Here is a 27,052-nt window from a genome sequence, read left to right as displayed (position 1 = left end):
TTCTCTGCCTGCTGCTGGCAAGGCTGCCCCTGAAATAGAGCCCAGTTTGGGTTCCAACTCCCTCATGAGAGGGGTTCCCAGTTTGGGTTCCTACTCACTTCATGAGAGAGGTGAAGAAATCAAAGATGGTTGGAGTCAGATCTAGCACTAGCGAGTCCAGGACCAAAGAGCAAACTTCAGTGATGTTTGAGCTTGACAAGCAAAGCCTTCCCTGCAAGGGAAGGATCATGATGTCTTTGGGCAGACAAGTGTGTCACTTCTTGGCACACTGCGGAAGCAAGCTCAAGATACTGAACCCTTGTGAATCGTAGTCTGAGTTTCAGCCCTGCCAAACAGACTCAGCCACATTTGAACAGCAAAAGGAATGTCCAGGGGCAACGTCAGACTCTGGGAAATGCAGAGCAATTACAGCAACACCTGACTAGGCAAGCGAGCAGCTTAGGAGAGTAGCTGTGTTTTTCTCTTCAAGCCTTCCAGTTGGTATCACATCTCGGGAGCTATCCCCCCACCACTCTTCCCTTCATTGTGGACCAGCAGCTTGGATCCCACTTGTTGACACAGTTGTAAATCACTCTTGACAAATTTAACAATGACTCAAGGGCAGCAATGAAACAGCAAAGAATGAATGTTGTTCCTGCCAAAACTTGATGCATGGCCTGGTGTCTGCTCCCCCAGCCACTGTGGGGCTGGGAGCATGTGCCGACTGCAGCCAGAAAGGTCACTTACCCCAACTTAGAGACAAAATGCCAAATCCCAGCTGACATTTAACTTCAACTTCCCTTGCTGAGTGTGCTGCAAGGTGCACAGGAACTGCTCCAGGCAGGTGTGTGCCAGCAGCGGTGAGAGGAGCCCCCAGGACCTTTGCAGGTGAGCTCACCGCTGAGGCTGGCAGAAATGCTGCCCCTAGGAGATAATGACAGCAGGCAGCTCAGCTCCCTTTGCAACCTCCCCTGTGTGCTGCAGCTCCTGCTCAGTCTTGGATGCTGTTGGCTGGCTTGGGCTTTTAACTGGGCACAATCACTTGTGTCCTGCAGAAAAGCTTATCTCCCATTTCACGCTGCCAGCAAAGCAAGGGGCTGGCTTTTCCCCTAGCTGGAAGTGGAGTCACAGCTCACTGTGCCAGCAGCTAATTCTCCTGCAGGGCTGCAGGCCACTTCTCTCCTAAATAAAGTCATGGGACATGAACACAAGCCAAATCCCAGTTTTGCAGCTAGAATAGTCCATGCCCTTTTGTTCCCTGCTCCAGTCCTCTATGCACAGTGAGCACCCAAGGATGGCTACTGGGGATCCACAACCAAGTGGTTCTGTGGCATCTCTCTCTAGCAGCACCACAGTCAGCACTCATCTGCCAGGATGCCTGTGCCCTGCAGACACCCTTCTCCCTGGTCTTGGGGAAGGAGGTTTCATGCATTGCATGAGATTGTGGAGGGCTCCTGTCGCCTACATTTGATCTGTGTCTCAGTCCTTCTGCTCTTCAGACTGATGGGGCTCTCTGTGTACTCCTAGCAGGACTACATCAGCCGGAGGAGCAGGCAGGGGTGGGATATTTGCATTGATAGCAGGGGATATGATGGGAGTGAACATCAAGCTGTCATCTCCATCATCTTGTGGCCAAGGTAACAGTGGGAAGTGGGTTCGCCTTGTTGAGTCCCTCTTCAGATGAAAAATAGCTAGCATCAAGCTGCTCTCGTTCACAGATCCCTCCTGTTCGGTTTCTAATGTAACGATCCAATTTGCTCAGCACAGCTGCAGTTTTTGGGCTCTTTCCAGCTGTCATGTCTGATACAGAAACCCTGCCTCCTGCACAGAAATCAGCTGTCCACCTTGTACACAGGATCTGGCCCCTTCCCCCTGCAATCCTCCTCAGACATGCTGTCCCCCATGCCCCAGGAACCAGCTCGCATGGGAAACTTCCCTGAACTTTGAAGGTTGTATTGCCTGTGGCAAAGACTTTGAAGACTGCAGACCTGAGAGGGACTACCTAAGCTGACAGTGTGGAGTCACATCAGTCACACCTTCTCCTACCCACAGCAATTCCCAGAGGCACTGGAAGCTCATCCTTTACCTGGGCTCTCTCTTTAACAGTCTTCTCCCTGATTGATTTTTTTTTTCCTGTAAGATTAAGGTCAATGGCAAAGAAGCAGAGCTGCTCAAAGGAGATGGCTCTTGCCAGAGAGGAGCACTGGGAAGTCTTCTAGGACCTGCTTGCTGGGTGCAGGGACAGCCAAAAGATCCACTCCCATTTCTCAGCAGACGGGGGAAGCAAGCATTCCCTGGTTTGCTCTGCTTCTCTGCATCACCCTAACCCAGCAGGAGGGGAGAATAACATGGAAGCAGATGCCTCTGTTGGTCCCAGCACAGCTCTGTGCAGATAGGTCAGACACTATTCTTAATTCTTGCTTATCCTTAACCTGAGCACTGCAGTTTGCCCTGCTGTGGGTAAGCAGAGCCCCCTCTCCAAGCCTGTCAGCAGAGCTGCCTTTCTGCCCCTTGCTTGGAGCCATAATCTGACACTGCTCCCAAAGGAAAGCTGCTGTGATTGTTAATTTGATCTTCCCTCTGCTTAAACAAAAAACATCCTAAATATAACTTTGCCCTGGGCAATGGCTCACCAAGATCCTCGCATGCTGCAGCAGCCATGCAGCTGTGATAGCAGCGGTATGTCTAAGAGAGGGCTGTCCATCCCTCACCCTGCATGCAGGGCTCAGCACCCAAGGCTGGGCAAGGACTGCTCTGTCAGAGAGACCCCTCAGATTTTCCCCATCTTGCTGAGCAGCCCTGGGAGAGAGACCAGACCTCATAAGCCCTCTGCAGAAGGATAGCCACCTATGTGTCTCCTCTTTTGCTGGGCACCAGGTGTGGTAGATACATGGCACAAGAAGTCCCACACCTCTGCTGCCAAGGGACAGGCTGCTGCCAGGGGACAGGCAAGGTACAGGGCACTTTTACAGTTCAAAGGAATAGTGAGTGCCACTGAAGGCTCAGTTCTGCTTCACAGATGGCCGGAGAAAATCCATGCAGTGTGGCAGAAAGCAGGACAAGCAGAGGCAGTGCATAGCTCTGGCCAGGCAGTCAGCTCGTGCAGCTCAAACTCAGCTTCTTCAAAACGTTGTCCTACATCTTTCAGAAAGATGCCTGATGGCTTTTATAAAGTGTCTGAGTGCAGTTTATACTCTCGGGCTGCAGGAGATTAAATGCCTTACGGTTGTCTCTGAGGGTAGTAAAGAAAGAGTTCAGGAGCCTCATTAGACTTCATTTCCATTTCTCTCCGTGTTGAAGGCATACTAAATAACTCCACCTGGGTGGGTCTGGAGCATCTGTCATTGGCTTATCTGCAGGACAAGCAACAGTAGAGATGATTACAATGAAAAAAAAAAAACCCCAACTTACTTATTTTCTCATCTATTTTTTTCACTCCTCCTCCCCCCACCCCCCATATTTTGTAATTACCCCCACATACACACTTCACAATTACAAACAGCTTGGGCAGATGAACTACTGCTTCTGCCCAGGTTCACTGCCCCAGTCCCAGGTGCTAAGACTTTAAAGGCATGCTGAAATCCATACAAGAAATAGCTCACTAATTTGGATGACATTTCTGCACCCCAGGTCTTCTAGAATGTGCACATTGTATCTGCTCTTCGTCCCGGGCTTGGAGGAGTGTTTCGGATCTGCTCCTCTGAATGGAGCAGCCTGATGAGGACCAAGCACAAATCAAGCATAGGATGAGGATCTTGAGTTATCAAACCCACCTTTAATTGGCCCCTTAAGCTTCTCCACTGAGTTGTTGTACCCAAGAGGACTGCAAGTCGCCTGGACCCTGGAAGTGGGGCTGTGCTAGTTTGAAGCAGGCTAGAATGTTTTGGTGAGAAGAACTAGATTACAGGCTGTGAAAGGAAAACAATGGTGATGTCTACTTCCCTCATAGGCTTACTGAGAGGTATAAGAACATAAGTCAAAACATAGATAGCACACTCAGCATCACTCTCGCTGGGGCTGCTGGCTGAGCTGCATCTCTCTAACCTCACCCTCCATTTTGGGCTAACCCACTTTGCTTCCTAACTCCCTGGCCGAACCTCTATTCTTACTTGGGACTGGGGTAAGGTTGAGAGGGGTAGGGGGAAGGTGAAGGGGTGATTTGGAGCCCCTCCTGGGGACTCAGGTTTCTGGGAGGGCTGTTGTGTTTCTGTATTACCTTTTACCTTGTATATTTCTGTCTATAACTGCATATACTGTAAATATCTGCTTGTATATTGTGCTAGCTGTAAATATAAGCTTCAATTGTATTTCCAGAGCTGGCTGAGTCTAGTCTGGGTGATTTCTAAAGTGTGTGTGGGGGAACACCCAAACCATCACAGGGGTACAAAGGGAATAATTGATTTGCAGAGAGGAAAGGCAGCTTTGCCTTTGATCACTACCCAACACTACAGCCCTGCTTGTACTGGCACTTCTCACCACACACCTGGCTACCAACCAGGTTGCAAGGTGTAGGGTTGGTGGAGAGGTGGATATAATTTGGGTCAGGAAATGAGGCTCCCAAGAACCCAGAGGGGGTTTGCTGCAAAGAGCAGAACTGATGCTCTATGGCATTTCTGTTTCCCTGGGACATTTCTCTTTTACATCCTGTATATAAAAATACACTTTAAATGATTGCTATGTCACAGGGAAATGGCATGGCTATTTTAGTAATTATCTGGTTTATAGATTCATAAGCTTTACAGCCAGAAGGGATTATTATGATCTGCAGAGCCGCGGCCAGAGAAGCTATCCAACAATTCCTCCCTCCAGCCCAGCGTTAATGGACAAGTGACAATCCATCTTTGCACAAAGAGAAACCCAGCCACAACCGGAAAGCATCAAACGCTGGAGAACTTAGGTCACCTGCAGGTGCTCCATACCTGCGCAGGGTGCTGGGCAGTTCTCCCAAGCCACGCCAAGAGAGTCAGTGGAGCAACCCAAGCTCTGCTGTGGCTGGCTCCCAGATCGCTGTCATGAGGACAGAGCTCTGTTTCTAACAGAAAATAAAACCTCTCTGCTTCAGCTGCTTTCTTCCAAGTGTCTGGAGCAATTGCAGAAGAAGGATGAGCTGTAGCAGGGCTTGGCGCACCAATCCAGCTGGCTGCTGCCACCTATGGCAGGAGAGAGCAGCACTCCGCCCGGGAGAGTCTGGCCAGGACCACAGCACAGGCACCGACCTTCTCACCCTATCCATCCCGCCCAGTGCCTGTAACACCCAGGGCAGCACGACTGGACATCACAGACTCTGCCAGACTCCCCAAGCCTTTCATTTATTATCCTTTCCTTCCCTGTGAGGATAAATGCTGAGAGGTTGGAACTGCGTCCTTTGGAGAAGCGGGAGGTGCTCCAGCCCTTGAGCACCGGTTAATTGCTGCAGTGTGAGCTGTAGATCCGCGATTTCCAGACCTCTCTTTTGAGACTTTGAAGAGCTTTACAAGTGCAGTGGGGAAAGAGATCGGTGCAGCCCCTGCAGCCCGGAGCTGCTCGGGAGCCCCCGGCCGCTGCGCCCGGTCCCTCACGCCCGCTGCAAAGCTGCGGCTTGTAGCGGCACCGTGAGCTGCCTCACCTGCACACCACAGCGGGGGACCAGGAATTAAGTGGTCTCAGATTTTACCGTCAGGGTTCATTAGGTTAATTAAATACTGTGGACGCAGTCTGTTAATCAGCTTTGCAATGGGAGAGTGGTTTCAGCAGGAGTCAAGGAGCTGCTCAGAAGCCGCTCGGCTAATGGCGCTAAATCCAATTTCACGCCACGGCACAGCGCCGGGGAGATGATTAACTGGCTTCGTGTCCCCCCATCTGCGGGGGCTGTCCTCAGCTCCCCCCAAAGCCGGCAGGAGCGGATGCTGGGCCAGCCCACAGGCAGCTCCTTGAAACAATCTTGCGATCCGGACAAGGGAGAGAAGTTTCTCAGAGCTGGTGTCAGCATCCTGATGCCAGGCAGGGCCAGCTCAGTGTCAGCGGTGAGTCCCCGCGGATACCTCAGCAGCGCCAGCCCGCCGCGTCCCGGGAGGCTCTAGCCAGCGGGGGGATGCCGATTCAGAGCTGTCACAGCAGAGAGCACTGCAGTGCTGCACTGAGGCACGGCAAGATTTCAGGGAGTGAGAACAAATTGGCCATACAAATACGTGGCTGGTTTCATTGATCTAATACCATTTGGAAAAGATTTGCATTTTCATGTGTCTGAGAGGAGGATTAGAGGCATCACCATCCAAAAAACTCTCAGGGGCTATTCCCTCCTCTCTGCTCGGTGCACGAGAAATGACTTTGAAATACGAAATGGCATTGACTGCCAGTTGAAATATTTTATTTCAACTGCCAGTTGAAATAAAAGTACTCATTAAATGACGCAGTGGCTTTCTTGTGGGGAAAATTATCACCTGAACAAGCAGGAGGATGTGACCGGTGGTGGCTCAAGGGCTGGGCTCCATGCAGGGTAGTGCCAGGGAGCAGCCCCAGGCTGCTGAGCACAATCAGGTGGGGGAGTGATGAGAAAGAAGTTTATTTTCCCACATCACACAGGAGGGAGGAGAGAAGAGGTGGGCATCAGAGCATGCTCCAACTAGGCACGTTGACTAAAGGGCTATAAAGGAGCTGGAGGAGGGCTGCACTGGGACAGTGCTGGGGTTAGCATTGCTCATAACTTCGCAGCAGCAAATAAAGGGCAAGTTTCAGTGGTTTTAGATTGGGGGTGGGATCGGGAGAAAATTAATCTCTATTATCTGGCTTTTAAAGCTCCTCTGTGCTCATCAGATAATTCTGATATTGTTCTTTGGTGAGATTGTGACTTTGACTGGTAAAGGTAAAGGCATAGACTTGAGATACTTGGTCTTTGTTGGCATTTGAGTCTGGACAGCACTACAGTCTGATTTTATCAGTTATCAGGAAAAGACACATTAAGTGAATTAAAATGTAGATTAAATGACAGCTTTATTTTAAGAAGTGAGCACGAGCCAGAAGCCCTCAGCCTGTGGCATCACTAGGGTCTGGCAGGGTCAGGGTTTGGCATATCTGCCAAAAATCATTGCCATCTGCTTTTGCTGATAGGTCAAGATGGTGAACACAGGGGTAAACACTGCAGCCAAACGGGAGTACAGGGTTGGAGGGGTTTCAGGTGGCTCCCCTTCCCTGTGCTGAGCTGACATAGCTCTCAGCTTCTCCCCATACAGCATGTGCTTCTGCTCTGGCCTCATCAGACTCACTTCAGGATGTTACTGCCCCTGTGCCCTGAGGACCAGGCCAGCCCCAGCTCTGCAGCTGCAAACTGGCATTTCCCCCTCATCATCACATGAACTCAGGCAATGCTATTTTAAAGACATAAATCTGTCTGCATGCACTTTTCTTAGGGACAGTGATATCAGCATCTGTTCAGGCTGCTGAAGCACCTTCTAGCACTGGAATCATGTGCTCCAATATTTGTTAAAGGACAGGATCATTATCCATTGATTTCAGGCTAATCACACAAAGAAAAGCAACATCTGCTCAGTGAATAAGCTCCCAAGGAGAATTAGGCACTCTGGTACAGAAAAGAATAGGAAAGACTTGAACCAGCAAGATTCTCTTTAGCAAGAAGAACATTTATTTTTAGCCCCTTGCATGGCCCTACCCATCCATCCTTCCCCCTTTTCTGGTAGCAACCATTGGAAACAGGCTAGTACCACCAGCACTGACTTTCCTCCTCCCTCCACATCATCCCCACCTCCACATCTTGATCCACTCAGGAAAAAAGTAGGATTTCCAGCATGTCATCTGTCTATGGTACACATGAACTTATTTGCCAGAGAAATGAATGCAACAGATATTACTTGAATCTGTGCCAAGGTTACCCATAAAACCCAAGTCAGCTGCGCAGAGGTGGAGTGGGGAGCCCCAGCAACAAGATGGAAGCAATATAGGAAACTATCCTAACAAGGCTGTGGTAATTAGAATCAGGCTATTTGTTTCCCATTGCATGAAGAGGCAAGCCATAAATCAGGAAGGCATCTGCCATGCAGGATCTGAGGGCTCTCAAAGTGGTGAGAAAAAGTCATCCATCACTGTTAGTAGAAGGAGGATTTCTGTTTGAATTACAGGTTCTCAAACTATGCTTCTGCAATTGTTTGGAAATAAACTTGTCTTTAATTTTACCCCCTGGGAGGAGGCTGAGCCAGCTACACCAGGGCCCAGATGATGTGTGCACAGACCCCAAAACGAACAGAAAGGGAAAACTGAGGGAGGACCCAAAGAGTCCAGTGCATAGCTGCTGCCCTCCCACTGGGCACTTGCACCCACCCTCTTATCCATCTTACTTTCTTTCCTTTTGGGGCACCTTTCCACTTACAGCATGTTTGCAAAGTAATCTTCCCCTTGAAGTAGAGATAAAGAGAAGGACATGCTCAGGAGCCTTCTTCCTGCTGGGCAACCCTGCTGGCACATTACCCTTCCCACTGACCTCTCTGCGCTTCTCCCTGCACCAAAGGCTCCTGCAGAGAAGCAGATCCCAGGTGCTTGGGGGATGCAGGCACCTTCCCTCACGCCTGGTCCTGGGAAATCCCAGACACTCACTCACAGCCCAGGCAAACCCTGTGCAGCCAATGCTACTAACTGTGCTGCTTTAATTCTCCCCCAGCGTTTGCAGTCACTGGGGCTTGGGGGCTGATATATTTTTTTTCCAGATGAATACATCAGCAGGCAAGAAAGCTGAGCAGCAAACACAGAAATGTTCATTGCCCACATTTGAGCGGTCCCTTAGGAGCATATATCAGAGTTATGGTGTTAGCATGTAAAATAAGTGGGAGTGAGAGTGAAATACTGCCTTGGCACTGCTGATGGGCTAGGGGGAGATGGCTGTGGGGGAAGAGTAGAGTTGGGGAGGGTTTTCCAATGAGGGCAGGAACCAGCAGGTGTCCTCAAGGGTGCTGGCACTGAGGGAGGATGGGCTTTTCCCCAGCAGGGCTGGGCATGGGGAGTGTTTCTGGAAATGCTGAGGCCACCAGCACACACTACAAGCTACAGCATGGGCACAGCCGTGGTTTGGGCACTCGCAAGAATTTAATGCCCCCTTGCTCTTGTGTTTATCGAGGGTGAGGACCAATCACTTGCGTTTAGCAGTACTCCAGCCTGGAGAGCTGGACAGGGGCGTCTTACCCCTTGCCTTGCCACACTCCTGAGATAAAAGCAGGTTGGTGTCAGAACTAATCATTCTGGAAGTCTACAAGGCAATTAAAGGAAGGGGGCATGTGTCTGGTTATACAAATAAGCCTTGGAAAATTACAAGCATATCAAAGGCAGCTCCAGTTAACAGCAGTGACTCACAAGGGAGAGCACCCAGGCTAACAGCTTCTCCTGCCTTTGGTGCCTTGCACTCAGGAGTTGAGCAATAACATGTATGGAGATCACAAGCTGTGTTCCCAAATGAAGAATGCCAAGTATTGTATCTATTTATCAGCCACAAGTGAGGGATTGCTACAAGAAGCCTGACAGCTAAATGTGGCAATTAACATATCATTTGAATATGGCTACTTGCTTGTCACACAAATGAAGAAGATGCTCTTCCTCCTTGCTCCTTGATACAAAAGCTGAGGAGAGCCATATTCTTTCAGATTCCTTCCTGTCTCCAATGCAAAATTAAAGCTGTTGCTCAAATTGTGTGCTCTGGATTGGGAGCATAGGGGCAAGGCTAGGCTGGAGTCCTAGGTGCCCTGGACTCTACCTGCAGAGAGGGGAGGTCTTGCAGTGTAAATCTCATTGCATCCAAACAAAAGCACCTCAAGACTTTTCCTTCTGCCAGATTCTGCTGTGGGAACAGCACAATAACCTGTGACTGGATCTCAGACCAAGGCCTCACAGAGTCAGCACCATGCATTGCTGCATACCTGCAGCAGCTGCTTGCTGCAGCAGCCCTCCCTGCCACCCCACTGTGAGACTGCCAGCACAGGGCGCTCTCCCTTCAGGTCCTTGCCTTCCTACTCTGGGGCATCCGTCCTCAGCAATTCCCATCCCGTCCCTGCTGTGGGCAGCCTAAGATTCACACAGACAGGGGGGGAACCTGCCAGCTGCCTGGGAACAAGCCTGTTTGTTGGCTTCTTCCACTTTTGCATCATTTGTTTTCTCCTCCATAGTGTGGCAGCAGTGTGGGGCAGCTCATTTCCCTCACTGGGAGCATCTGGAGAAGTGGTGATTTAAGAACTGGTTGAAGTGCCTCAACTTGCAGTGGGCTGGGCTGAGTGGCAGGGTCTCTTGAGTGGGTGGCAATGGAGGATGCTGTGCCCCATGTGTAGCCCTTTGCAGCTTGCAGCAGGTGTTTCCCAGCTGTGTTTAGATCTGTAGATTACAGGTTCTGAGTGCTGGGGCAGAGCTGCAGGGATGGGAAACGCTGCACACTGAGGATGTAAGTGCTGATTTTTATAATGAGCAGCTGTGAAGTACATTTATTGATGTTTACTGACAAGTGTTACAACTGGTCACGCTGAGGGTGGTTAAGAATTATGCTGTCTTCTGTAATGTTTCTTCAAATACTATTGAGGCAAGCTTATCATTAACAGGCCAGAGAGATTAGGACAAGATGAGTGTTGTATGGGATGGCTTCTGGGTGCCTCTGAAGTGTTCTGAGAATGAGGGCATTGCTCCAGCCTGCTGTGGAAGTACTCCTGGTCTGGGATAGTGCCCACATCTGGAGCTCTGTGAGACGCTTCGAGGGGTGAGACCCCACTGCCACCAGCTCCCTGCTAGGGCAGTGGGATTCTGGGTGACCCAGAACTTTCAAGCTCTCATGGCGTGCTCGAAGACTGTGGTGATGCTGGCTGAGGCTGGCAGAGGCAGGCAGGAAGGAATGTTAATTTCACCCAGCACCTGCTCCACTCCAGGGAGCGTACACTATGACACCAAGCTAGGAGCAGGTGTTGGTCTGTTGGAAGGTAGGAGAGCCCTGCAGAGGGACTTAGACAGGCTGGATGGGTGGGCAGAGACCAATGGGATGAGATTTAACAAGGCCAAGTGCAGGTTTCTACACTTTGGCCACAACAACCCCAAGCAGCAATACAGGCTGGGGACAGAGTGGCTGGAGAGCAGCCAGGCTGAAAGGGACCTTGGAGTACTGACAGACAGTAGCTGAAGATGAGCCAGCAGTGTGCCCAGATGGCCAAGAGAGCCAATGGCATCCTGGCCTGGATCAGGAACAGTGTGGCCAGTAGGACAAGGGAGGTTATTCTGCCCCTGTACTCAGCACTGGTCAGGCCACACCTTGAGTCCTGTGTCCAGTTCTGGGCTCCTCAATTCAAGAGAGATGTTGAGGTGCTGGAATGTGTCCAGAGAAGGGTGACAAAGCTGGGAAGAGGCCTGGAACACAAACCCTATGAAGAGAGGCTGAGGGAGCTGGGGGTGTTTAGCCTGAAGAAGAGGACACTCAGGGCAGACCTCACTGCTGTCTACAACTACCTGAAGGGAGTTTGTAGCCAGGTGAGGGTTGGTCTCTTCTGCAGGCAAACAGCAACAGAACAAGGGGACACATTCTCAAGTTGTGCCAGGGGAGGTCTAGGCTGGATGTTAGGAGGAAGTTGTTGCCAGAGAGAGTGATTGGCATTGGAATGGGAAGCCCAGGGAGGTGGTGGAGTCGCTGTCCCTGGAGGTGTTCAAGAAAAGACTGGATGGGGCATTTAGTGCCATGGTCTAGTTGACTGGATAGGGCTGGGTGCTAGGTTGGACTGGATGATCTTGGAGGTCTCTTCCTACCTGGTTGATTCTATGATTCTATGTTTCTATTTATTTCAGAAGCACCATGTGTTTGTCTTTCTAAACCAAAAGTGTTTCTAGACTTGGTGTTTGTGGGGACCTTCCAAAAACCCGTGGGAATTGGAAACTGAAAGGAAGTAGCAGTGCAAGGAACCACTACAGATTCTGTCTACGAAGACAGAATCTGGATTTTCAGATGGTTCCATTAGCTGTCTATCCCCACCCCAGCAGACACCAAAGATGGGCCTGTGTTTTTAAAACCAGCTTTCAATTTGTCCCATATCTAAGTTAAATAAATACATGTGTGCCTGATGAGAATGAGCTCTGCCAGCTCATTGGAATAAAATGTCAGCAAATGCCAGCAAGTTCCTGACCTTAATTCTAGCAGACTTGCCTTCCTCCCCTTTCTGAAGTTCTTCAATCCCTTCTCAGCCCTTGTTATTTAGATGTTAATCACCATCTTTTGTTAGGCAGAAAAGGCATCTGCTTGCTGTGCTGACCTGCACACCTCTCTTAGCACTTCTCCCGCCTGGGACGGTGCAGGTGACAGGCTGCACAAGGTGACTCCCTGCCCAGGCCTGCCAGGGGATTTGGTGGTGCTCGGATGTTGCATGGGTGTGTGCTCTAGTGTACTCTTGAACGCAGGGCCATGACCCTTAAAGAATTTGCTGCTATAGCATTTCATGGAAGGACATTAAAGCAATCTGGAACACCCAGATATGAGCTGGCTCCTACCTTTCCTATTTGAATACCTGCCTAAGGACCAATTTGCTTCGAAATTTATTGCTCAGAGCTGTAAATTCTGCCATCTGCTCATTTTCTCTCATAGCTGTGCTGGGTGACTTCTCTCATTCCCACTCAGACCCAGGACAATTAAAATGTACTTGCACACCTGGTCAAAAGTCCTTTTCTTATTGCCCCCTGGAGCTGAGGGTGTGCCTCCCAAGTACAAACAGCATGCAGTGTGTTTTCCCCCAAACCACTGTGCTGCACCACGGCTGTGGAAGCAACAACACATGCAATGATGGCTGTGGGTGTGTTTAATGACTTGCTTTCAGAGCCCTAGCAGCAAGAGAAGTGGGATAGCACATCCCTGGAACTGTGATGGGTGCTTGTTGTTCCCTTCCTTCCACAGCAGGGTGGCACAAGTCTCAGGGAAAGATGCATCTTTGCCACGCTGGCACAAATGCTGTTTGAGGTGCAAAGCACTCTGCAAATGTTTCCCCAAGTCTCCCAGAAAGGATTGCAGGTGATTTCTGTCATGGGTGGTGATGTCACAGTAACAAATACACCTTTCTGCTGTAAATACTACAGTGTTTTCACAGGGGCTTTTTCTAAGGGTGACACCAGACACATTGACATTTTAAGGCCAGACTGCCCTTATAAGACGTTTGCATAATATCAGCTGTTCTTTACTCCTGAGACCTCCCAGAGCTCTGTGGTGTTTTGGAAACCACTACAGATAAACGTTCACAGTATCACAGTATCACCAAGGTTGGAAGAGACCTCACAGATCATCAAGTCCAACCCTTTACCACAGAGCTCAAGGCTAGACCATGGCACCAAGTGCCACATCCAATTCTGCCTTGAACAGCTCCAGGGACGGCGACTCCACCACCTCCCCGGGCAGCCCATTCCAGTGTCCAATGACTCTCTCAGTGAAGAACTTTCTCCTCACCTCCAGCCTAAATGTCCCCTAGTGTAGCTTGAGGCTGTGTCCTCTTGTTCTGGTGCTGGCCACCCGAGAGAAGAGAGCAACCTCCTCCTGGCCACAACCACCCCTCAGGTAGTTGTAGACAGCAATAAGGTCTGCCCTGAGCCTCCTCTTCTCCAGGCCAAACAATCCCAGCTCCCTCAGCCTCTCCTTGTAGGGCTGTGCTCAAGGCCTCTCACCAGCCTCGTCGCCCTTCTCTGGACACACTCAAGCATCTCAACATCCCTCCTAAACTGGGGGCCCAGAACTGAACACAGTACTCAAGGTGTGGTCTAACCAGTGCAGAGTAGAGGGGCAGAATGACCTCCCTGCTCCTGCTGACCACACCATTCCTGATGCGTGAAACATTCCTGACCAATTCTTTCAGGGGGTTCCTTTGCTTTGGGATGCATTGTGCAGTGCAGAGCATCATACAAGCCTGCTGCTAGCTGGGGGTGACAGTCAGCTGTCCCCACTGTGCCCCACGGACCCCAGCAGCCACTGCTGGAGGCTGTAGTGGAGCTGCAGGGGCTGTTCTGCTGGTCCTGGCAGCAGCAGGGATACACTACCATGGGTTTTTGGCTGGCTTTCACACAAGCACTGCAAGAACATCTTCTCAGCTTCACAGGATCGAAAAAACAAGCGAAACACAAAAGAAGCTTGTGATTTGCAGGTGGGTGTGAGTTTCCTGGCGGTGCTGGGGCAGAAGCAGGGGGAGAAGCCTTCGAAAGTCCTGGGCTGCAGTGGAAGGCAGGTGTAGTAAGGAGAGCTGGAGAAGGTAATCGCCCCTCAGCTCTGATCTGGGCTTTCTGTGCTGCATTTCACGACCTTGCCCAGGAGATGGCAGCCCGGGTTCATAAATCCACAACCGGCTGCCGGCAGCGAGCAGTTCCAGCCTGCGCCGGGAGAGACGCCGGGACGCAGCTGCTCCCCCTGCCGCCTCCGCGGCGTCCGAAACTCGCTTCTGCCGGGACCGGTGCCTCAGCACGGCCCTGTGGCTCGCTCGACGTCGCACATCACGGGTCACGTTCGTGTCAGCAGGCATCTCTGGTTTTGGTGGGGTCCCCTCCTGCTCGGATGGCACATGGGACCTTTGTCCCAGGTCGTTGTGCCACCGCATCCCAGCACGGGGCTGGAAAAACAAGCAAACCGGTTTCACAACTTCAGTGGGTGCCTCCAGAGCTTCTAATCGCCGATTGTGCAAGGGAGGAAACAGAGTCAAGACAAACACGAGTGTGAGAGTTTAATCCTCTCTCTGTATCTTCTGATTGTGGTGGTGAAGGGACAGGTTTGATGCCCTGGGATCCGAAGCCGGAAAGGCTTTCCCAGGAGGATGTGGTGGTTTGGCAGGTATGATGTAAGGGCAGGGAGAGTTGGTCACTGATCACAGAAAAGAGACACAGCTAATGCTTGTAGCATAACAGGAAAGGGGGATCTTGTGAAATGCCACAGGTACCCTCAACTGTCTGCAAAGCCTGTGTGATGCTGTCTGGGGCAGCACCTGATGCTGAGCGTACCACCCAAATTGCACTTGAGGAGACAGGCAGGTGGCAGGTTGGTGCCTCCTCCCCCCCTCCCAACTGCTGGCTCTTTAGTTTGGAGAGGAGTGGGCTAAGGGGTGATCTCATTAATGTTTATAAATACATAAAGAGTGAGTGCCAAGAGGATGGAGCCAGGCTCTGCTGGGTGCTGCCCAACGACAGGACAAGGGGTGATGGGTGGAAGGTGAGGCATAGGAAGTTTCATGGAAACAAGAGGGAAAAAAAAAATCTCCACTGTGAGGGTGACAGAACACTGCAACAGGCTGCCAAGTCTCCTCTCTGGAGATATTTAAGACTTGCCTGGATGCATTCCAGTGTGACCTGGTATAGATGATCCTGCTCTGGCAGGGGAGTTGGACTGGATGATCTTTGGAGGTCACTTCCAGCCCCTAATATTCTGTGATTCTGTTCCCATGCAGCAGCAATACTGAGCTGCTGCTGTGAGAGGCCCACAGGCTGAGAGCCCAGAAGCAACTGCAGAGTGAGGCTTGCCATTTGGCTCAGCCCCAGTATTTGAAGAGTAGTCTCCAGATTGGCTCTAGGCACTGCAGCAGTCAGTGTTGATAGTCAACATGACCATGGCAGAGGACAGAGAAGCAGGCTATGGACTGCCCAGGACATCCACCACCCACCAGGGGCTGTGAGCAGCCCCAGTGCTGCCAGGCAAACCTACTGGGACTGCCTCCAAAAGGCTGGCTTGGTCACAAGGCTCTGAGGGCTTCCCATCAAACACCCATGTCTGTGCCTGTGGGGGAAACCTCCCTGGGGACACTATTCACTGAAGAGATGCTCACAAGCCCTCCCACATGGCAGCTGAGTTCCTCACTGAATCCATAGGGGTTTGCTAACTGTGGAGAGACAGCCGTTGGCAAGACTGAGTGCCTTCAATCAAATCTAGCACTGGAACAGGGCTCCAGGGAAGCTGTGGGATCTCTGTCCCTGGGGTACTTGCATCTTGCCTAGGCAGCCCTCAGCTACCTCCTCTTACGTCAAAACTGGCTTTGCTTGGAGCAGCAGTTGAACTAGAGGCCTCCAGAGGACTTGTCTAGTGGCTGTATCATTGCCAGCAAACAGGATTTCAGTCCTGCCCTATACAGCTTTATTAGAGGTAAAGAGACCTTCAGCAAGAACCCAGAGCATCAAACATCACAGAGCAGGTCCATGCTCAAGCCTGTTCCACCATCAGCCTGTTCTGGACTGAAGCAAGCTCAAGTGGGTGTTAGTTCTCTGCACCTTTTTTTGCCCAGGGATCTCTGCCAGCGCAGTGCACAAGCTGCTGCAGCTGCAACGCACAGCACCAGTCCCTTGTCCCCTTTCAAAACAAGAAGTAGAGGTTTTCAAGAGCCTGGGGCTTGCTGGCATCTTGCCTTCAGTGGGAAACCATCCCTTGACGAGAGGCTGAGGGAGCTGGGATTGTTTAGCCTGGAGAAGAGGAGGCTCAGGGGTGACCTTATTGCTCTCTACAACTACCTGAGGGGTGGTTGTGGCCAGGAGGAGGTTGCTCTCTTCTCTCAGGTGGCCAGCACCAGAACAAGAGGACACAGCCTCAGGCTGCGCCAGGGGAGATTTAGGCTGGAGGTGAGGAGAAAGTTCTTCACTGAGAGAGTCATTGGACACTGGAATGGGCTGCCCGGGGAGGTGGTGGAGTCGCCATCCCTGAGGCAGTTCAAGGCAGGACGGGACGTGGCACTTGGTGCCATGGTCTAGCCTTGAGCTCTGTGGTAAAGGGTTGGACTTGATGATCTATGAGGTCTCTTCCAACCCTGACGATACTGTGATACTGTGATACTTGTCCAAGTGACAGTTGTCAGCTCTGTGTGATGCCACCCAGAGCCTGGTGTGGGGAAGCTGGCAGCACCATGGCCTTTCCCATACACCTCTGATGGGCATGACTGAAAGCAGGGATTTCTGAGCTTATCATGCAGTTGTCTGTTATCCTGAGCCTCTGAGGATGGTGCAAAGCCCTCTCCACTTTGAGGGGAAGCAATAGTTTTTCAGAAGCATACGAAACATTGTGGCTGTCTCTGAGCTGCGCTGTAAGCTCAAAGGAAGTTTCACCACATTGACTCAGTCCAAAAAAACAAAACAAAACAAAACAACGTCCCTGAATCTGTCGTGCTCAGAGAAGGGTCAGCAGCCAGCACCACTGTTTGTGTCAGTCATTCAGAAGCATGAGGCACACGAGGGAAACGTGCTCCACCATGCAGGACATGTAAGCAGAGCAAGGCAATGGCTTTGGAATTGTGGGTCTGCTGTTGAGGCAGTGGGACATGTCTGCCCTCAGAAAGGTGGTGCCCCTGACATGTGTAAAGGCCAGCGTAAGCTCTCCAGCCGTGCTCCAGTGAGATGAGCTTTACAGTAGTTACACAGCATCTGCGGGAAGGGAGCTTTACCTGAGGCTGCACCATACTGTGGGGGTGAGGGGCAGAACAGCCTAGACATGCAGGGAGAGCTGTGTGAGTGGCTCTGCACCTCTGGAAAGCAGCTCTGGGGTGCTTTCAGTGGGTGGGGGAGCACGTTCACAGCCTCAGAGTGCTGTGGGGCACGGAATGGCCTGATCTGCTCACACGGACTGGACTTTCATGAAGCAGAAGATGGAGATTTTTTGTGTTCCAACTTGTTTGATGCCCTTCATGTCCCGTGTTTAGATGAAAGATTTGGATGGCGCTGACAGGAGTATTTGTGGCAGCCCAGAAGCAGGGATCTGGCTACCGGGGCTCTCTAGCCCAGGGCTTGCGGTGCAGCGTGCCCGGGGAGACAGCCTGGCGTTCGCACTCCCGGGGCTCCGCTGGGCTCCCACCCCCGTAACCACTCGCGGGGCTCTCTGTTCCCCACTCTATTCCCCCAACTCCGGCGGGGCCGCGCTGCAGACCCAGCACCGCGCACTAGGTGTCAGCGGTGCCTTCCCCTCATTTTTAACGCTTCCCTGCCCCTCCCCGAAGGAAGAGGAGGGGGCGCGCAGAACAGCGCCCGTAGACGCCCCACTCCTGTCCCCTCCCCGCCCTTCCTCGGCGCTGCGCGGCGGCGCGTCCCCGCCCCGGGGCCGGTCGGTGCTAGGGGCGGAGGTTCGGCGGCGGCGGTGCCCGGCGCGCTGCAGGGGCAGCCCGGCAGCCTCGGGGCCGCCATGCCCGCTAAGTCCAAGTACAACCTGGTGGACGACCGGCACGACCTCCGCATCCCCCTGCACAACGAGGACGCCTTCCAGCACGGCATCTGCTTCGAGGCCAAGGTGGGCATCGGGCGGGGAATGGGGAGTCCGCAGGTTCGCCGCCCAGCGCTTGCGCCCCCGACCCCCTTATTTTGCATCTCTCTTTTCGCTCAGCCCTAGCTTTTATCCGCTTTCCCCGGCAGCCCTTCCCCTTGGCGTTGCCTGCTCTTCCCCCAAACTCAGCTGCAAAGAGTTGAGTGAGGCTTCCTACCCATCCCGTAAGGATGTAGGTGGTCAGATGGACCAGGGTCCATGCGGATGGCGGGGTCATTCTGCTGCTTCACTCGAATATCCCTCCCTGTCCCGGCATCCCTCTTTGGGTCTGCATGGTGTTGCTTGGGAACGCTGGCCCGGGAGAGCCCGAGACTGCATGCATCTTGCTGGGAAAGAGCAGAGGGCTCGGAATTTGTTCTGCGTTTTCCAGCGTTGTGGTGATTTGGGAGTGCCGGTGTGATGGAGAACCGGCAGTTGGTGGCTGCGGGATGCCTTGTTCCCAGGTGCTCCTCTAATGGGATAAATGCATCGTGTGAGCAGACGGAGAAGCTGCGTGCCCTTTGTGGTGGAGTGCAGGAGGGTGAGGGCTGCCAGCCCCAAATAAAAGCTTGCTGTTTCTCCTTACATATATAGAATCGTTCTTGCTGGTGAATTTGGCAGGAAGTGCTCTTTGGGGTTTTTTTGTTTGGGTTTTTTTTTCTGTTGGGATCTCTTAGTATCTCACTCCACTCAGGCTGTGGCTTCCCGGAGGCTGAGTGCTGGTGATTTCAACAGCGGGCTGAGAAAAGCCTAGCTGTTGGTCCGTGTTGCCCAGCCTTACACAGGTAGCACTGACTGCCAGTAGCTGGCCATGAGATAATTGGGAAAGGGGAAACAAAATCCTTCCCCCTTTGCTGTGCCTCGGGGATCGTGGTTATCACGGTGATGGGACACCTAAGTGAGGCTGACTTGGAAAACAACCTGGTGTAAAGCAGTTGTGAGTAGCATGGAGACAGGCATCTGTCACACATCCTTGTCCTCAGAGCACATGTGCTGGTGAGGGCAAAAAATCCCCCACAGATTTGGCATCTAATGACATAAAATGCTCTGGTGGCAAAGCTGCAGCTTCTGGAGGGGCTTCAGGTATTATTTCCCCTTCTTCTCAGGGCTGGAATGGCTCCTCTGCAGAGCCTATTGCCTGCCCAAGTGATAGGCACCATGCTGCAGAGAACGAAACAGCAGAGTAGTTGTTTACAGAGCAAACTTAAACCTGCTTTACAACTGTTTCTTGGGAAAGACTGTTCTAATTCAGCTTTGCAGCCCTGCGCTCCCTGATTATTTGAGCCAACTGCTGTTCTGCTGCCAGCACCTGCTCACCCCTTACCTGTGGGGAGGCTGAAAAGCACCTGCGCTTCTAAATTCCATGTGCCTCTTCCATGCCAGCTTTAGGTGGCTCGGCTTGAGGGGTGAGGAGTGGGATAGTTGTCCTTCAGTTGCTTGTGGCTCATCTTTTTCACATGCTGCATGAATGGAATGGTGCACGTTAGTCTTTGTTAGCTCCTCTTTCTCTTATTTGGTATCCTGTGGCATGTGCTATTGCCAGGCACAATCCGTACAAAACCCAGCTTCCGAATTTGTGGGCTTTTCCAGCAGCCCCCTAATGCCAGATGCAAAATGCAGATGGCTTAGGCAATTACTCTAGCCCTTTATTAGATTGCTGAAGATTAATTAAATGCTTACACTCCTTTAGTTCCTTTTATCCACGGGAATCTTGAGCACTTAAACCCGCATGGGTCTTGTTTCAGCACCCAGTGCGAGTCTCAAAAATGAGGGGCTCTGATTTAGGGTGGAACTCTGGGGGAAGATTAAAGAAGAAAAATGCTCATCTCTGGGTCCAGCACATGCATGCCTGTCTCCTAAAAGCCTCCTGGGATTGCTGATAGCGTGGGCAGCGGGGATCCTGGTGTTGCAGCCCTCAGCAGCTGGATCAGCGCTCTCTGCTCCAGCAGCCTGGGATTCCTGACAAGCCTGCTTGGGGCTCACTGCAGGGGAGTGATGCAGGTCTGAGTTGGTATGTGCTGATTGATTGTTTTAATGCTTAGTTTTATTTTCACACTTGCACCTAGGCTGCCTGCTGCTGTCTGTAAATGGCACACAGAGTGGATGTAGTGCATGTCTTGGTTCATCAGTTTTTGCTCACATCCACGTTGTTGTCCCCTTTGCCTTTCTCCCAAGAAGTCCTGGCTTCCAGTGGTGAGTGGCTGCAGGACAGTGAGGAGAGACTGAGGGAGCTGAGTTTCTTTTTAGTTTGGAGGGGACTGAGAGGTGACCTCATTAATGTTTATAAATATGTAAAGGGTGAATGCCAGGAGGATGGAGCCAGGCTCTGCTGGGCGATGCCTGATGACAAGACAAAGGGCAGTGGGTGGAAGGTGAGGCATAGGAAGTTCCATGGAAACATGAGGAAGATTTTTTTTTTTTCACTGTGAGGATGACAGAACATTGCAACAGGCTGCCCAGGGAGGTTGTGGAGTCTTTCTCCAGAGATATTCAAGACCTGCCTGGATGCATTCCAGCGTGATCACCAGATGATCCTGCTCTGGCAGGGGGGTTGGACTGGATGATGTTTTGAGGTCACTTCCAGCCACTAACCTTCTGTGATTTAGGCCTTTTTCAAGTGCAGAGCAATGAATCTCACTCCGAAGCAAGGGGTGCTGACGCTCCACACCACTGGGGGACTCTGTTATTCATCCCACCGAAAGCACTGGCAGCCATATGCTCTGGCACAGGGACACCAAGTCTGAGCAGTGTCCTCAAGGGATTATGTTAATCCATTTTCTGGAGATAAATCCAGTAGCTGGAAATTTTTAGGGATAGTAATGCATTTCACACTTATGGATGTTTTCATTGAGCATCTCTCTTGGCACCAAACCCCTCTGTGCCTCAGTCAGCCTGCTGGGAATTGAAGGAGCTGGGTCTGAGGGTATGCAGGGCATTTATTTTTTTTCTGAGTCTCATGGTCTGAATCATGGGATAAAAATCAAAAAGCATGGTCTCTTGGGGTAGCTGAAGTCTTTGCTTGGAGCACTAGGAGCTGCAGCATGGTGCAGGGTGGGGTACAGAAATTCCCACTTGGCAGAGATTTTTCTGGTTAACTAAATGGCTACAGAGAGAGCAAAGGCACCTCCTGTCCTCTCTACCCAGCACAGTTTTTCCAGTCAGGATGAGGAAGAGCGGGACATGTGATTAGTCCTTATCTTCCCAAAGCCTTGGCGTTGCAGGACAAAACCCAAGGGCTAGCTTGCACAACACCAACCATTCTGTGCGTCCAGAAATCCTGACTTAGGCTGCTCCAATGCCTCCAGAAAGATCTGCACATAGAAGGCATTAAAGAAGGTGGTAGAGCCTGTCATTGGAGTGCCAGACCCCCTGTCTAAGTGCAGGGGGGCTGGGTGCTTCTGCCTCTGTACAGAGAAACTACTGCTGTTTCCTTGGAGGCACCATCCCTGGAGGTCTTCAAGAAAAGACTGGATGAGGCACTCGGTGCCATGGTCTGGTTGACTGGATAGGGCTGGGTGCTAGGTTGGACTGGATGATCTTGGAGGTTGCTTCAATCTGGTTGATTCTATGATTCCTGTCCACTACTAGGAGCTTGCTGAGCTGGCCCTCTTCAAAATTGGCAAGAAATTCCTCTTGCCCTGGAGATGTGGTCCAGAGCAAGGTCCCACTTAGCAAATAGCTATTATTTGGAAGCAACTTCAGTCCTGAGGCTTCTTTCACAGTACCCTAATGTACATGGCTCCCAGTGGAGGGCCAGATGGGTGCAAGGACCTTGGAACTGCCATGGGCTGGAACAAAGTGTGCTGGGTCTTGGTGTGCCTGATAACAGGGCTGTTTGCAAATAAATGCAGGGATGCAGATTTGGGAGGGTTGCTATTCTTCTGGGCAGCAGGTGATGTATTATTTTTGGGTGCTTTGGGTGGTGGTTTCTTTTTTTTCTAACTTCAAGGATCTTGGCAACCAGGCATTTTCTCTCTTGTTTGTCAGTACTTTTCTCTGCTTCCGTGCGTGGGAAACTGAAGTTGAACCAAGCATCTGCTGCCGTCTATGTTTGGAGATGGGGCATGAAAGAGACTTTAGTCTGATGCAGTATGTCCCTTCCTATGACCCCCCCCCTCCCCCCTCCAGCTCACCTGCCCACTGTCTTCCCAAGGATGCAAGCCCTGGCAGTGCCTGCAGGCTGTTGCACAGATAAATTGTTTACCAAGGAAAGAATGATAGCCTCAGGTGAATGCTGAGCTTGTGTGTTTCTGCTCCTTTGTATATTTTTCTGTACGTAGGAATCATACATAAAAGCATTTGAAGTGAGTTGAGTTGCAAGCAGCACTGATCTGGGTCTTCAGTTCCCATCCTCTGCTTCAGGCTCCCTTCTTAGTGAGGTTCGCTTCGCCACAGGGCTGTGAAGTCAGAGACAGGCTGCGGGTAGCTCTGCACCTCTTTAGCTGGCCGGGAGAGAATCAGAAGCTTTATTTGGGGGCTGTTTGTACTGGCAGCTCTGGAGTATGGTGTGCACTGTCAGGGCTGCTCAGCCCCGAGCAAAGCTGCAGTATGATTTAGCCCAGGATTGCTTGCTCAAGGCTATAAATAACCTTCCCGAGTGCCACAAAAGTTCCTGCCTGAAACAGTGGCATATTTCTGCCGTACTTGTTAAGTCAGTTCACAGGCTGCTTAGTGAAGCTCTCAGCAGAAAATATCTCTGCCGGGATTTGGCATAGCTGTGTGTGCCCAGACTGTGGGTCCCAGCCGGGCACTGCGTAGGCTCAGAAGATGCCAGAAGGTCCCTAGGAAGATGTGACAGGGATGGGAAGCTTCCAGCACTGCCTTCTGCCTGCTGAAGTATTCTGCTCTTGTGCATCCTGTGCAGGAACGCCGGGAGCTGGCTCGTAAAGGCAGGAAGCTCAGCCCCTGCACGGGGGCACCTGTGGGCGGCCAGGCTGGGTGGGGTACGGAAACGGGGGCGAGTGGACAGGCAGCCCTGCTTCGCTGGCATGGAAAAACTTCACCTTTCCTGCTGTACCTGCTCACTCTGTGCCCTGATGCCTCTGCTGTAGGGCTGAATCCTACCTCAAAGATACCTCTCCTTATCAAGTGAGCTATGTTGTGGCTGGTCAGAGAGGAAGGTGGGTGCTGTGAACATGGCTCTGGGGCGTGCCAGGGTTTTGTCTTGGGATCCTCAGAGATGTGTGTTGCTGGTGCTCAAACCCTTGCTTAGGTCTTAGGAGCAGCAGGCAAGTGAGGGCTAATGTCCTTGGGGCATCAGTTTGGCCAGTGCTGCCTAACCTGAGGTGTCCCTGTTTTGTTGCTCACTGGCTGGTTTCTTAGCTCTGGAAGAGTCTGATGTGCTGTGTTAAACTGCCTGCCTCCCTGGACTGGGTGCACCCCTGAGTCTTCAGGGTGTAAAGCCCTATTAGGAGAGGGTTGAGCAGGGCTGGAGCCCTGTAGCTCGACAGAGAAGCCCCTGCCCACTCCTGCCGGGCTCAGACTGGAAAGCCAGTGCCTTTTTCTGTTGAAGTCAGCTGGCACCCTGACTTTTCCGTACCGTTTGCCCACTGAGCCCACACCACTAGTGGCTGAGTAAACTTCCCCACTTTTTGCCCAGCGAGGCTGCGTGTTCCTGGGGTGCAGGGCAGAGCTGAGACTGTGTCAGCTCAACCCATGCATGGACAACTGGAGAGCAGAAGCATCAGGACAGCCAAAGTCCCAGGACTTGTTTTCCCTGAGGGCGGCAGCCTGAGAAGCCCTTATCAGCCAGACTGCAGATGGGCTGGGTGTTTCCCTGGCACTGGGGAAATTTGGGGTGTCTAACTGGGAACTGGTGCCTGAACACTTTGGCCCTTGCTTTATGGCACAGCACTGTGTCATGGGGGCAACGTCTGAGTACCCTGTGCAGCCTCAGGCTGCCCTGGACTCTTCTGAAATCATGGGACTCTGACATCCCATATCCAGTGCCTCCTACTTGAATGCCAGTATCTCCAGTAACCAGTCCTCAGCTCGGCTACAGGATCCCCTTCTCAGATGAGGCTCTCCTGGTCCCAGGGGTGCCCCAGTCTGGGGCTGCTGCCAGCTTGTTTCCCCTGCCTGCACTGCCTGCCTGCCTGCAGCGCCTCTGCAGAAGCAGTGGTTTCTCACCCTTGGCAAGCTGGCTGACTCAGGGCAGCTTTTGAAGCTGGAAAGGTGGCAGCCAGCCAGCGTGGGCTCCCCTGTAAACTGGGTATGATTCAGCCTTGACCTTTGGACGCGGTGTTAGGCTGGCAGAGCAGCGGCGTGCCTCCCTCGGGAAGGCGGCATCTCCTCTCTGGGGAGGCTTTCACTGCCCACTACGCAAAAGGGACCCCAACAGCAGCCTTTGGAACAAATCCCCCTGTCGGGTGCGACTGGCCTTTGGGTTCGTGGGAACATACCTGCCACCTGCTGTCACAGAAAATGCATCTTCTCGAGAGCATTAATTTCTGGCAGAACAGAACAGGAGCAAAATTAAACAGTCTCCAAGGAAAACAAGAAACTGGGTGACTTATTCAAGTAAGGCTTTGGCAAAATGCTCTCCTTTGTTTTCTTGGGGGTGTTTTGGACTGTGACCTACGGAGGACTGTTTTTTCCTAAGCTGGATAGGACTTCTGTAAGTCATGGTGGGAGGGTGCATCGTGTGGGCTGTCTGAAGGCTTCTTACAACAGTGACAGACAGGGGAGCCCATCTGAATGGAAAGGGTACAGCAAGCAAGCTCTCTTCAGATGCTGAGAAGCCCGGAGGAGCCCATCTGAATGGGAAGGGTACAGCAAGCAAGCTCTCTTCAGATGCTGAGAAGCCCAGGGGATAATAGTCTCCAAGTCGGTGGCATGGCAGGGAGAGCAGCTGCCCTGCCCAGGGCCAGGGAGGGATGAATGGAATACTGGGTCCCACACACGGGGATAGGGAGCAGCAGGGTTCTTGGGGGACCAAAAGCACCCTACAGAATAGCTGCTTTGTGCTGCTGGATGATAGAGGCATGAGCAGCTCTGGCTGTTTGCAAAGTGAGGGCTGCCTTTGTGGGGCTGCCAGAGTGCCTCCTTACAGGAGGGACCCCCTTGGCTGCCCATTCACTGGTGCACAGAGCCGGGTGGCCTTTCTCCTCCTAATTGGGCCAGGGAGGAGGGGGCTGCCTGGAACTGCCCTCACCCAGCCCTCTGTCTCCAGAGCACAGAGAGTGATGACCCTCTAATTCTTCATCGCTTTTGGGTGCAAGGTAGGGGCTTCACCTCAGCCTCTCATCCCCTGGAAGCTGGGGAAATGGATATGGAGGCAATTATTTGGCAAAGCTGTGTCCTGCATATATGTACATACGGTTTCCTCCTCCTCAGTTCCCGGGGGCTTGGGGAGGCTGGATTCTTTCATGAGTTTGTTGTCTTTGTCAGCTCTAGTTCACACAGCTTTATTTTCTTTCCTTTTGTCTTGACTACCATCCTTTCTCCTCCCCAGGCTCAGCCTCACTGATTCCTTTTCCCATGGGGTGAACTTGATGGCACAGGTGCCAGCCCGAGCTCTGGGAGGCAGAACCTCAGTCCCAAGCAGGGAACGGGGCCACTGCCATGCCTGGCACTTTGTTTGGGGCACAGAATCCCATGTCTGTGGTCTGGGAGCTCAGGGCCCCCTGGGGCTTCTGCCTTGGGAGTGGGGAGCTGAGTCTCAGTGTTGGGATGGGGCAAAGGGTTAGCCTTGCACCCCAAAGGCTCCATCAGCTTTGCTGATCCTCACCTGCTTTTTCCCTCATCTCTTCCCAAAATGGAAGTCTGTGCTGTAAGTTGGAAGGCTGGAGGAGAGGAGAGCAGAGCAGGAGAGGCCCTCAGTGTGTTTGTACCTGCAATCACTGATAAATATGGATGGTTTTTCAGCCCACCCATGCTCACAGGATCACAGGATATTAGGGGTTGGAAGGGAACTCCATAGTCCAAGAGCAGGACCATAGAATCTAGCTTGGGTCGCACAGGAACACATCCAGACAGGTCTTGAGAGTCTCTAGAGAAGGAGACTCCACAACCTCTCTGGGCAGCCTGTTCCAGTGCTCTGTGACCGTTAACAGTAAAGAAGTTCCTCCTCATGTTGAGGTGGAAAAACTCCTTGCCTGGGAAGCAGCAGTTTAGCCAAAAGACCACCCTCTAAGCCCACATTTCTGGGGAGATGCTTGCCGCACTGTGAAGGGTTACCCCTCTGCAGTGCAGTTCCCGCGTACTGTTTCTGCCCTAAAGGCAAAAATAATCTAAGGAGACTTTGTCCATCTGTTGAGTTTGATGAAACATGCAAAAGAAATACCTGCCTCCAGAGCGGGGGAGAGGTGGGGGTTTTCGAAGCTGTGAACACAGGAACTGTGTGAAGTGAGCCCACACCGGGGCTGGAGGTGCTGCGGGCTCTGGTGGGGCATGCTCCCATGAGGTGTGGGATGCAGCAGGAAATCATGGAGCCTGGGTTTGGGAGCAAAAGCGAATCTTGCACCGTTTGTGACCCCAACTCCTTGGATTGGGTACATGTGAACATGGACTGGAGGGGAATAGCTGAATAAAGGGGCATAGATCAAGACATTCCTGGCTGCAGTTTTCCGGGAGGGCCATGTAAGGAGGTGCTGCCCAATGGAGTCTGGTTTATCTTCTATCACTTGCTTATGGGAAAGCCCAGCCCTGCTGGGCCCACAAATACATTTACATGCATGACAGAGTTCCTGCTGGGCAAGGTTGTGGTCATCATCCAGGAGGCCAAGCTTGAACTCAGGTGGCTGTGGGAGCCAGCAGTGGATGGAGCCACTTCTTGCCCAGCTGATAGCTGCCACTGCTTGCCCTGTGCTTGCACGTGGCTGTGCTCTGAGCTTACCTGGGCAAAGGAAA

At 52.0% G+C, this 27,052-nt stretch overlaps 1 protein-coding gene across 8 annotated transcripts in view; it reads left to right on the top strand.

Annotated features, from left to right (window-relative positions):
* Positions 1-17,993: 17,993 nt before the first annotated feature.
* Positions 17,994-27,052, top strand: part of NOS1AP (nitric oxide synthase 1 adaptor protein) — a 59,893-nt gene continuing 50,834 nt past the window's right edge. For all 8 annotated transcript variants that reach the window (XM_064147194.1, XM_064147191.1, XM_064147192.1 and 5 more), the window contains exon 1: positions 17,994-18,190. In XM_064147194.1, the coding sequence (XP_064003264.1) occupies positions 18,086-18,190 (105 nt within the window). In that variant the 5' untranslated portion in view covers positions 17,994-18,085. The remainder of the gene's footprint in view (positions 18,191-27,052) is intronic.

The sequence above is a fragment of the Pogoniulus pusillus genome, chromosome 8, assembly GCF_015220805.1.
Source record: "Pogoniulus pusillus isolate bPogPus1 chromosome 8, bPogPus1.pri, whole genome shotgun sequence".
NCBI classification, from domain to species: Eukaryota; Metazoa; Chordata; class Aves; order Piciformes; family Lybiidae; genus Pogoniulus; species Pogoniulus pusillus.
The sequence above is the reverse complement of the archived record's forward strand: the minus strand, read 5'-3'. Positions and strand labels throughout refer to the sequence as shown.